Source organism: Diplotaxodon limnothrissa, linkage group LG14 (genome assembly GCF_057381915.1).
Source record: "Diplotaxodon limnothrissa isolate DT_005_m linkage group LG14, D_limnothrissa_male_GT1.1, whole genome shotgun sequence".
Classification (NCBI taxonomy): domain Eukaryota; kingdom Metazoa; phylum Chordata; class Actinopteri; order Cichliformes; family Cichlidae; genus Diplotaxodon; species Diplotaxodon limnothrissa.
The window spans coordinates 42,242,367-42,254,727 of record NC_140609.1 but is presented as its reverse complement, the minus strand read 5'-3'; the positions used below and the strand labels follow the sequence as shown (position 1 = coordinate 42,254,727).

Here is a 12,361-nt window from a genome sequence, read left to right as displayed (position 1 = left end):
GTTGGTTGAGTGTGGAGTAAGTGCATATGAGAGCATGAGGGTGGGAATGGATGTTTGTGTCTGTGTGTGCCTGTATGTCTGTGTCTATATGTCAGGTTGGGTGTCAGACGCCACCTCTCTGGGGACACCTCAGGCCCTCCAAGGTTTGGAGGCCTATCTCCACCCACCACCACTTCCCCTGCCAGTGGCGGACTCCCTCAGGTGTCGGTGCGTTGGTGGTTCTTTGTGTCTGGGGGTGGGCGTCCGGGTACACACCGGCTCACTCCTTGGCGGCCGCTTATTGGGGCTCGCTCGGGCCACTTCGGAGGTGGGGTGCCCCCGGCCTCTCGGCCTGGGGCTCGGTCACTCAGGCACAGCTGGCTGCCGGCGGAGCTCACGGGCGCGTCACTGCAACCCCCCCTGGCTTCTGCTCCGCGGCTGCTGAGTGAGCCCTCATCTGGGACTCTCCTCAGCTCTTTCTGGGACAGTGGCGCGGCTGCCCCTCTGTTGGTCTTCCTTGGTCTCTTGTGTTCTGGGGGCCTCTGGATGGCTGGAGTTTTGATCTCCTCCATACCTGCTTCATACCCTGGAGGACGGGGCTGTGGCTCCCCACACTCCCTAGCAGATCGTTACATGGAGAAACCTTTGGAATGCAAGCATGCTGATCCACACAGGTATGCACACATGGGTATTCACAGACGCGGACTACAGCTTTCTTGGCTGCTGCCTCAAAGCACATTGTGCGCTGTCTATCCTGCGTGCTGCACAATATCGTTTATTATTTAGTATCTACTGATATCTACTGCTAGCTAGTTTATTGTGACGGTGCTGTTTTTTTTATTATGTTGCTCTTTGTTGTTTGCTTTCTCTTCTGTTTTTTTTCTCCATACAGGTGACCCAGGAGTTTTGTTTTTTTTGTTTGTTTTTTTTTTCTTTCTTCCCCCCCTTCTCACCGTCTCTTCTCCCCTTTGGTTTTCTTTCTTTCTCTCCCTCTCTTTCTTTCATTCTTTCTCCCTGTCCTATCCCCCAGTCATGTCTGTCCCGTTTGTAGCAACTGAAAATAAAATAAATTCATAATTATAATAAAGGCCAATCAAATGGACCAATACGGCAAGGCCATGATAATCCGCTTGGCATCTTTCTTGGCCTTAAGACAACAATTCTGATGCTAAAGATCCAAACGGGACACACAAAAAAAAAAAAAAAAAAAAAGGCACTCAATTCCAGTAGGCATACACTCACAGACTTAACTAAGCAGAAGCCTAACGTGGCGTCTCATGGAATGATCCCGCGTCGGTGGGAGCTCCAAGACTCTCCTAAGTAGCTCCCCCGACGAGCCCTGATCAGCGGCAGGTGTGTAGCTTCGGGTGTGGCCAGTTCCCTTCCCGGGCCACACCCACCAGGCCTGAAGGCGCCTGTAAACCAGTGTACATACACACCTGCACCCATACATACACACACACACACACACACACACATCTACAAGCATGGAGAAGAGCAGCAGCAACACCAAAAATACATATAATATCACCAGTCCACGACTGCCCAGGGATCCTGGGTCTGAGCGACCCAGGATCCTGACAAAGTGCTTCCTTTACATGTGTGTGTTCCTTCTTTTTTCCCTCAGGCTTAGAGGGAACATGTTCTGCCCGGTGGTGTAGGGTCCTGATTACTCCAAGTTTGTGTTCCAGAGGGTGAGGAACACCCGTTTTCACACCTTGGCTCATGTGATTAGAGGATCATCAGGGGGTACTTTGTCCCTCTTGGGGGGACACTCCCACAGGGTTTAAAATCTGGGACTCTACACCATTTGACTCTTAGAACTGAAGAAGCTTTTCGGATGACAGGTGAAACGTCTTAAAGCAACTTAAAGAAGTCCAGCTTTTCTTTCCAACCTCCTTAATCTAGCAAGATCAACCAACATCCACCAACAAACGCTTTTCTTTCCAAGCTCCTTAGACTACGATGGTAAATGGACTGGTTCTTATATAGCGCTTTTATACTCTTCTGAGCACTCAAAGCGCTTAACACAACTTGTGCATTCACCCATTCACACAAGCACATTTTTCTAAGTGCTTTCTAAGTAACATTCACACACACATTCACACGGATGCATCAGAGAGCAATTTGGGGTTAGTATCTTGCCCAAGGATATTTGGCATGCAGACTAGGGGAAGCCAGGAATCGAACCACCAACCTTTCGAACAGTAGATGACCTGCTCTACCACCTTAGCTACAACCACCCTGATGACCTGGATGACTGAGAACCTTCATAGACAGATGTCGGTAGATGTTGGTTGATTTTGGTGGATCTTGGTAGGTGCTGGTAGATGTTGGTTGGTGTTGGTGGGCGTTGGTTTGTGTTGGTGGATGCAACATGGAACAGGAGTGGAGCACATCACTGCATCCACACGAAGATCCAGAAACTCCCCCACCTCCTCCGAGCAGGTGCAGGGGTAGCTGGCACATCTGTGATGGCGTCATTAATGCTGAGGCACATCTGCAGCTGTAGGAGAATGTGCTCTGTCTGGACAGCGTCTGTGATTCCAGACAATGAAGAAATCTCACTGAGCACAGCCTGCAGCAGCACGGCTCCATAACTGACCCGAGTACAGCCCAGACCATCACCCACCGAAACCACAGCTGGAGTGCTCCATCCACCAGATCTTTTTTATTATTCTTATTAGTCGGAGTTTCTTTCATGTCTGTACAATGTTAAAGAAAACTGCGTTAGATCTGCTGCCTGTGTTCTCAGTTGGTCATATTACTGGGATGCTTTAATCATCCATAGATGCACGAGTGGATGTTTAGGTGTGAGGGCTGTGTGCAATTTAACTTTGAGATGATAAACGTTTGATATGTGAATGTCTCTGTGCTGCAGGTCAAGATCCAACACTCAGCATGAGTCCCAAGCACGTCGTCTTTAAAAAGGTGTCCCGTGACAAGTCGGTAAGTTCTGAAGATAGTTCAGCATCGACATCATAAGTCATGGAGAAGATGTGGTTTAGAAACCCAGAGCAGAGGTCATATCAAAGTTCCTTTTGGAGAGACTAAAGTTTCCCCCTAATAGAAACATCAGCACTGAAAGGATGCTGATTTGTACTCAGGGCACCATTTAAGGCATCCATAAAGTTCTGGTCCTTGATCTTGCTCCACCGCTCTGTGTGCAACAGGATCCAGGTTGTTAATCCGGACCCTCTGGGTTGCGATGGCATCTTTGTGCTGAAATCCAAATTGAACTGACATGTGACAGAGTAACTGTAATATTAATGTCTGCTTTGCCTGCGGGTAAACATTCAGGTTTTTTTTTATTTCTGACCTCAGAATGGGAAAAGGTTCAAAAACATTAACTCCATCGATGAACTGAACCGATGCGCCTTCTGCTCCCGGTCTGTGGGAAACTAAAAGCACAAAAAAAAAACCTCTACTCAGAGCTGTGCTGTCATTTCTGCCTCTGCAAGCATGTGATGGTCCACCCTGCTTAGAGGGAATGTGGAGCTCCTGCAGACTCTGAGTCTTACGTGACCCTCGTGTGTTTTCAGGTGACCGTCTACATGGCAAAGAGGGACTTTGTGGATCACTGCGACTTTGTGGATCCAGTCGGTGAGTCCTGATGCTAACTACCTGCTCTCGCTCTGCTTTTGCTACTGATTGAAAAATGTTTCTTGAAAATGTTTAAAGATGGGGGACTGACAGATGCAGGCCTATGTCTTCATGACATCTCTGCATGTGCTGAGCCCTGTGAGAGAAAAAAGCATAAACTCTGTCAGGACCCCACAAAGACTGGGGAAGAAAAACATGGAGACATGACAGACTGTGGAGACAAATGAGCAGAACACAGAGACAGGACTACGACAGTAAAGAGCCACAAAGACAGACCAGAGAAGGAGAGAGATACAGGTACAAGACAGGGACAGACCGGAAACGAAGACACCAAACATGAACAAGAAACATAGAACTAGAAATGTGAATAATGAAAAATTCAGAGCACTATGAAATATAGAAATAAAGACAGAGCTAGAATATGAAATCTGAGTCACAAACCATACTTCACTCCAAACTGGGTCAAAGACCCAGGACCGACTCTTTAAACAGAGCTTCTCCACCACACAGCGCTCATGGTGAATGTTCAGAATCAGAATACTTTAATCATCCTGAGGGAAATTAGGGTTACAGCAGGCAGCCGCGAGCCTCCCCATGATGGTATCAAACTTCTGTTCCATGGTGTTGTCATTCTTTTGATTCTGAGACTTCACAACTGCAGTGATCCGTTCCGCGATGTGTTCCAACTGTCGCTCAAGGGTGTCATTTTGAGCAGGCCTCTCTCTGATGTTTCCCCTCATACGCTCAATGGTGTTGTTTTGAGCCTTCACAGCAGCTGCAAGCGTCTCCAAGGTGTTGACCATATTACGTTCGTTGTGAGAGGTCGCGCCTCGTTCCGTTTCGATCCCAGCGGGCAGCCTTGGGGGGGTTTGAACAGCCGGTTCCGCTCTCTTATTTCTCCGATAAACCAGGGCTAAGCCAACTCCGATCAGCATGAACCCTGTTATCACGGTTCCGAATAGATAGATATCTTCAGCGTCCTCGATCGACAGTCCCGCCAGGCACACGACCCTCCAGTTCTGCCACCCGTCCATCGTGTATCCGGCAGGGAAAGTCCCTCCAGGGCACTCAGGCTCTCCCAAGCCCAGACTTCTCGTTGAGAAAAGGGTGTCAATAGCATTCAGAGACCAGTTGATCAAATCCATAATTCTCTTTAGGTTTTAGAGAACGACATTGGGAGGCTATTCCAGGGAAAGTAATGCACACAAGACAAGGACATAGAGGCTAAGCAGGGAAGATAAGGGTGAGGAGGAGAGGAGAAAAGTGCGACCGCCTTCACTGAGAGCTAAAGAAGAAGGGGTGGCCTGTGCTGTGGGATCCATACACCGCAGTGAACAGACTGAAGAACAGTGCTCACTGGTTTTACTGCTAATTGTAAACTAGCCATGGATATGGGGATGGTAGCAGAGCAGGAAGTAGTTGACCATTTCTGCTCATGCCCAGTAGGAGGACAGTGACAAACCTTTAAAACAGTCAGGAATGTGTTGTGATTTGATCACTTCCTGTTTCCTACAGATGGCGTGATTGTGATTGACCCAGTGCAGCTCAAAGGAAAGAAAGGTCAGTGTGTTTAAATGTGTGCAGTAACATAAGACAGAACCCGGAGGAGGTGCCGTGGGACTCCCTCCTTCAGCCCGTCAGTGTGGAGAAGCTCAGCTTTACCGGAGGAGGTCCACAGGGCTTATGACTGTGGCTCCTGTGTAAAACATATTTCACTGAATGAAAGCTTTTTTCTGTGCAGATGAACATTTCTCTGCAGTGTGGGGTGGGTGCGACACAAAAGATCTCAGAGAACAATAAGCAGCTTCTGACAGACGTTTCTCCAGCTTCTATTCACACTGATTTAGGTTTGATGGAGCCAGATTCTCCTGGTGCAGCATGTTCTTGGATGTGTGGCTTCATTCCTGTTTTTCGGTGTCTGTTAGTGTATGTGATGCTGTCGTGCACATTTCGCTACGGCCGTCAGGACATGGATGTGATGGGCGTGGCCTTCAGGAGGGACCTCTTCCTGGTGACCCGGCAGGTTTACCCCGAGCTGCAGGACAAAGAAAAGCTCACCCACACCAAGATCCAGCAGAAGTTGCTGCGAAAGCTTGGAAACAACGCCTTCCCCTTTTTCTTCGAGGTGAGGAACAGCCTGGAACATCTGGAAAGATCAGGCCCTGCTAGAGGAAGAGGTTTAATCTCTCCATCAGGTTCAAGGATAGAAAACAGAAAGGCCACATTTGTCATGTCTGGAATAGAGTCCTTTTTGTTGTGTTAGGTTTTGTACCCAGTGCAGATCTGGCCTAAATCGTCATCCAAAATCCTCAAGGTAAAAAAGGAAAACCTGATTACAGAATGAATAAAAAATTAAAGCACCAGTCAGAATAACAAAACCCCCACAAATGTCTCAGAAATCTGTTAAAACTCTCTTTAAAACTAGAAATGTGGCACAGTGGTTAGCACTGTTGCCTCACAGCAAGAAGGTCCTGAGCTTGACTCAACCACAGGGGTCTTTCTGTGTGGAGTTTGCATGTTCTCCCCGTGTGCGTGGGTTCTCTACGGCTTCCTCCCACAGTCCAAAGACATGCAGGTCAGGTTCACTGGAAACTCTAGACTGTCGACCTGTTCAGGTTGTAACCTGCCTCTTGCCCTAAGACAGCTGGGATAGGCTCCAGCAGAATAGGATGGATGGATGGATGTCCACATTTGAGCAGAAAAGAGTAGAGTTCTCTGAGAGGTTAGAAATTAATGATCATTAACCGTTCAGAAAGACAATCTAACATTTTAGGGAAGAAATTTTCAGAAATAAAGAGGAGGGTTCTCTGTAGCTGTATGAGAACCTTCGAGAACCTGACTGAAATCTGAACACGGGCGAGGTCATTGTTCTGTAGTCACCAGCGTGTGTCTGTGGCGCAGTTACAGAGGAAGGGGTGGGTTTCACTCTTCTAATCGTATAGATTGTCTTGATTAGTTACTATTCCTGTGTTTATTGTTGAAGAGGTTAGAATGAGACGTACCAATTCGGGTACCGTACAGGACGAGCGTGACGGTCTAATGTGCTTCAGTTTCCAGACAACCTGCCCTGCTCCATCACTCTGCAGCCCGGACTGTCCGACGTGGGGAAGGTAACGCCATCACTACACTCAGCCTTTCATGTTCTTCATCTGTACATTGCTTCAGCACCACAAAGTCTCAGAGTACACACACTGATGTTTCACATCAGCTTCCCTCTCTCTGCGTTGTCACGCAGTCCTCTGAAAGCAGCCAATTTGCCCGATGAATGATACTAGCTGTAAATGTGCAAACTGTGTGTTTCTGTGTGCTGGACAGAAATGTGCGGTGGAATTTGAGGTGAAAGCTTTCTGTGGTGAGAACCAGGACGAGAAGATCGACAAACAGTGAGTCGCTCAGAGTGGATCTCAGTCTGAAGACTCGATGGACAGCCTTTCACGTGTTCCTCCGTCCTCTCTGCAGGAGTTCTGTCCGTCTCACCATCCGTAAGATCCAGTTCAGTCCAGAGGACAGCAAACTGCTTCCCAGCGCAGAGACAACCTTTGAGTTCCTGATGTCCGAGAAACCTCTGCATGTGAAACTGAGCCTGCCCAAAGAGGTCAGAGCTTCAGTCAGGTTCTGAATCAGACACCAGAACCACCAGGTTCTGAAAGCTGGAGGACTCTCACAGATATACTCATGAAAGCACTTTACCTGTCTGCTTACCTGTCTGCAGACTTTTTACCACGGCGAGCCGCTCAAAGCCAATGTTGAAATCACCAACTCGTCCAGCAGGAACATCAAAGACATCAGCTTGTCAGGTGACATCAGTTTGGCTTCAGAGTACTTAAGGTGACGTAGAGCAGCGTGTCTCTGCCACCAAGCATCATTTCTCCAGTTTTTCCTTTTATAAAGGAAAGCGTGAAATGTACAAGCATGCAGAAGTTGCATTACCATCAGGGGAGACGACTGATTTAAAGCCGAGAAGTCTGTAGTGAACAAAAACTGTATGAAGTCCATTCCAGAGTCCTTACTCTCCAGAAACATCTAAGCTAGGCAGCTAATATGTATTTACATTATTTTGTTGGCTTATTTATTTCAAGACATAATGACTTTAAATAAAATGTCTCCCCCTGCTGGTACTGCAGCTTACTGCACGCTTGCACATTTCACTCTTTGGAGGGGCAAAGGGTGAAATGGACACAGTGGACGGCGTGTCTAATACGCACTTTGCAGTGGTATCGGGTTGACTGGAGACATCAGCTGATAACACTTCCTTCCATTAGCATAAATTTAAAAAGTCATGCAACCAAAGCCTGCTCAGACACGATTGGCCAAACTGAATTGTGACCTAAGGAGATGTTTAACCAGAAAAGCTGCTCCTTGTAAACATGAGGAAAGGTGTCTGTGGCGGTGACACGCTGCCTCACCTGCAGGCCTCTGACAGCAGACAGGTGTGTTCCCTGTCTGCAGCAGCACGGTGGCTTACTTTGAGTTTCTGTGCTTAGTCGAGCAGGTGACCCACGTCATCCTTTACTCCAACGATAAGTACGTCAAGTCTGTGGCCAAAGAGGAGACCAGGTGAGTTAAGGATATAACAGAAGTATATTTCTTTTGAATATTTTCTGAGGGAACTTAAAGCAGGAGTTGCGTTCATGGTCTCAGTTTGATCAGACAGAACATTTTTTCTTTTTTCAAAAGGAAGATGTTTCCTGTACATTTAATTTTTGCATTGATCTGTTTAAAAACAGATGTGCCCCTGTCATACCTGATACATCTTGGTCTAAAGCAGGGGTCGGCAACCTGCGGCTCTTTAGTCCTTATACTGCGGCTCTGCGTGGTTTGGGAAAATAAATTACATTTAGCTGAAGTGTATTTTTTTGTATTAGTTCTTTTTAAACTTGTAGTTCTAAATTGGAAGATTATTGTGATATTGAAATATAAAAATACACTTTTATTTTCTATTATTTCTTCATCGCTCAAAATAAGCGTCACACTGGCGGAAGCCGGTGTGCCCGCTGAAACGCCTGCATTTACCGAGACTTTCAACCCCAGGTAGGCCAATTATGGATCTTGGGATCCACATTATGTCAGCAGCTCCACCGCGAACTATGTTAAAAACAAACACGCTCACGCCTCACAGACGACAGCTTACAGTCCTGTAAAGATGAAGTGACTTCACTGTGCGCAGAGGTTCAGGAGCAGAAGTCCCGTTGTAAACATATCACGGCAGACCTGACGATGTTTGCATGAACACGCTTTGCAGCTTCTCTTTATTGACCACTTTCACACACAGTTGCTGTACGCACACAGCCGGCTGTAGCTTTGCAGCTCACAGCCCGACACACAACCGCAGAGAGAGCACAGACTTTAAGGTGGCGAGGCGTGATTGCTGGTGCCGCTCAGGTGCGTCCGCCTCCCCTGCAGCGGCGCTGCAGACCACGCCCCACCGCACACATTAACCAGGTAAAATACATATTTAGGCAGAATTTTGTAAATATCTATTTTTCATTTTTCAGCAGCATAGAGCTTTTTTTCAGTTATTTTTAAAAGTCAGGTCAAGGCTCCAAAAGCCCAAAGGAGATATAAGGCTGGCGGCTCACAGCAGTTTTTGTTTGCTGGATCATTGTAGTTCAGCTTTCCTTTTGTTATATTTCTTTAAGAGATCGAAATGTGTTCATTACATAAATAAAATGTAGTTTTCTCTGTAGCACTTCATGGATTTCATAAGCAACACACTTTAGCTGTTCACACAAAGCATAAAGGTAAAAAAACAATATTTACAGTGTTATCTTCATTTTAGACGTCACAAAGTATTTGCGGCTCTCAGTGTTTTCTTTTGCGTGGAAACCGGCTCCAAGTGGCTCTTTGGGTCTTAAAGGTTGTGACCCCTGGTCTAAAGATACTCCTAGTGACCTCACACTGTCAGCTGGGTTAGTTTTAACCACCCTGGGTTTGACCAAGAGGTTTCTAATCATGTTATGTTTTCGGTTACAGTGACTCTGTGCCTTGTGGCACCAGTCTGAAGCAGGAGTACACCCTGCACCCTCTGCTGGCATACAACAAAGACCGCAGAGGACTCGCTTTGGATGGGCGACTTAAACACGAGGACACCAACCTGGCTTCATCGAGCATGTCAGAGACACACTGAGGTTTTAATGATGGTGTTAGACAGGAAACACGGCTGCTCTTTAAAGGACAGGTTCACATGATTTAACCTGGCAGGTGAGACAGATCTGTCATCAGAGCATTCTGGGCAAAATACACACAGTGTTCAGACCGGCTGCATTCTCACGAGATCTCCGGAGACTCCATCAGATGAGCCTGAAGTCCGGTCAGGCCGTCGAGGTGATGGAGCCTCAGTTGAATTTGAATTGAAATTTTTATTTCAGTCAACAACAACAACAGATTATAATTTTACATAAAAGTACTCAAACAGAAACCGAAAAGGGAATAGGCTGAAGCCTTATGGCTTATACTTATCCGATCCCTTACCCCCATAGAAGTAATCAAATCCTTAACCAAGAAAATAAATAGCATTGATAAATAAGTTGTATAACAGTTTGAAAAGAAATCAATGATAAATCAAGAAATTAAATCAACACAAAAAAATGTTAACAAACCAAATTTCTATAACCTTGTATAATACTAATTTTTAAAAGCTTCCTGAAGAATGACAAAGAAAAACACATCTTCAGTTCATCATTAAGTCCGTTCCATAATTTCACTCCCAAAACTGACACACATACTTAACATTGGTTCTCACTTTAGGCATTTCAAACACATAAGACCCCCTCAAATCATATTTTCCATCTCTTAGTTGAAACATCCTTAAAATACAAATTGGAACATTCTTTTTCATCACACGATATATCATCTCTAAAGTTTTAGAATATATAATGTCCATGAATTTTAACATAGAGGATCCTACAGAAAACTGGTTGGTGGACTCCCTGTATCCAACTTTATTTATTATTATTCTAATAGCTCTTTTTTGCAACTTAAATATTGAATCCAAATATGTTTTGTATGTGTTCCCCCAAATTTCTGCACAGTAGGTCATATAAGGCAAACAAAGGGAAGTATACAATAAATAAAGGCAGTTCTTATTCAAAGAATCTCTTGTTTTATAAAGAATAGAAATAGACTTGGATAATTTTCGTTTCACATGTTCTATGTGGGGCTTCCAACAAAGTTTATCATCAATAATTACTCCTAAAAATTTTGTCTCATATACTCTTTCAAGTTCAACATTATTTAAATTCAATTTTACTTTAATATTACTTTTACTACCTCCAAATAACATAAATTTTGTTTTACTTTCATTCAATGATAGTTTATTAAATACAAACCATCTATTTAACTTCATGAGTTCTGTTTCCACTGTTTTCAGTCATTTCTTTATGTCTTTTCCAGAGCAAAATAAGTTTGTATCATCAGCAAACATCACATATTTTAAAGTATCACTGGCTGTACAAATATCATTTATATAAAGTAAAAGTAACTTAGGTCCCAAAACAGATCCTTGCGGACCTTCACAAGTTACTTTTCTAACTTTAGATTTCATGTTATTAATACTCACATATTGGAACCTATTATTCAAGTAACTATTTAACCAAAATTGTACAACACCTCTTAAACCATACCTTTCACACTTCCGTAAAAGTAAAGAATGATCTATCGTATCAAAGGCTTTACGTAAATCAATGAACACACCTATTCCAAACTGTTTTTCATCCACAGCCGTTGCAATATTTTCAATAAATTCCATCACAGCTAGAGATGTTGAGCGATTTCTTCTGAACCCATACTGATGATCATTCAATAAATCATATTTATCAATAAAAGAATCTAGTTTGTTTGCAAATAGTTTTTCAAGAATCTTTGAAAACTGAGGCAGTAAAGATACCGGTCCATAGTTTGACACAATCTGTTTATCACCAGTTTTATATAGTGGGATCACTTTGGCAAATTTTTCAATTTAAATCACAGCTTGATGACCTCTGACGACTGGAAGCCTCCAGGAGACTGAACTATGTTTTCCAGAACATCAACCACTGAAATTAGAAATATGATAGAAATGGACTCATCCAAGTGTCAGAGCCGAGGTCTCGTTTTATTCTGTCAGGTCATGAAGCCTCCACAGTTTAACTTTCTTCTTAGAGGTGGAACCAGAAGCATCCCAAACGTTAGTGAGACGATTATTTGATTCGATGATTCGGACATCTCCCTCCTAATGTCTCCTCTGCGGGGTCAGATCTCTGACCTGTTTCTAGCTGCTGGGTTAGAAACACCACAGGGACTCTGGATGATCTGAAGCTCTGTACTGCAAACGGTTCCTGACTCTCAGTTTGTGCCGACGAGCCTGAAACCTTGCTCGTGCTTTCAGACACCTGTGACCCCTGACAGAGCTGTGAACCTGTCCTTTAACCACATAGCGTGCTAGTACACAATGCCGAGAGCACCTGAGTTTCCTGAGCTTAGCGAAAGAGCGTTGTGTGACTTTCAGAAAGTTTTCCTTAAGCTGATGAGAGCTGTCTGTGTCTCAGTGTGAAGCAGGAGGTCCTGAAGGAGGTTCAGGGGATTCTGGTCTCCTATAAGGTCGTGCTGAGGATGGTCGCCTCAGGGTGAGTCTCACACTTCCTGCTGTTAACAGTGTGTGTATGTTCAGGTGTCTGGTGAGGGGTCAAAGGTCACTACAGGCCCTCTGCCTGACCTCACTTACAGCAGCTCAGGTGTGATGAGGCAGTGGTTTGAACACATTGTGAATACGAGCAACTGATGACACAGAACAACAAAAACA

General features: G+C 44.9%; 1 protein-coding gene across 1 annotated transcript in view; it reads left to right on the top strand.

Annotated features, from left to right (window-relative positions):
• The first annotated feature begins 2,880 nt into the window (after positions 1-2,880).
• LOC146619607 (S-arrestin-like) overlaps positions 2,881-12,361 on the top strand; it is a 15,558-nt gene continuing 6,077 nt past the window's right edge. The window contains exons 1-11 of the mRNA XM_085371443.1: positions 2,881-2,928; positions 3,522-3,582; positions 5,098-5,142; positions 5,508-5,707; positions 6,633-6,692; positions 6,898-6,965; positions 7,042-7,177; positions 7,295-7,379; positions 8,067-8,139; positions 9,556-9,693; positions 12,108-12,185. Of these exons, the coding sequence (XP_085227569.1) occupies positions 2,881-2,928; positions 3,522-3,582; positions 5,098-5,142; positions 5,508-5,707; positions 6,633-6,692; positions 6,898-6,965; positions 7,042-7,177; positions 7,295-7,379; positions 8,067-8,139; positions 9,556-9,693; positions 12,108-12,185 (992 nt within the window). The remainder of the gene's footprint in view (positions 2,929-3,521; positions 3,583-5,097; positions 5,143-5,507; positions 5,708-6,632; positions 6,693-6,897; positions 6,966-7,041; positions 7,178-7,294; positions 7,380-8,066; positions 8,140-9,555; positions 9,694-12,107; positions 12,186-12,361) is intronic.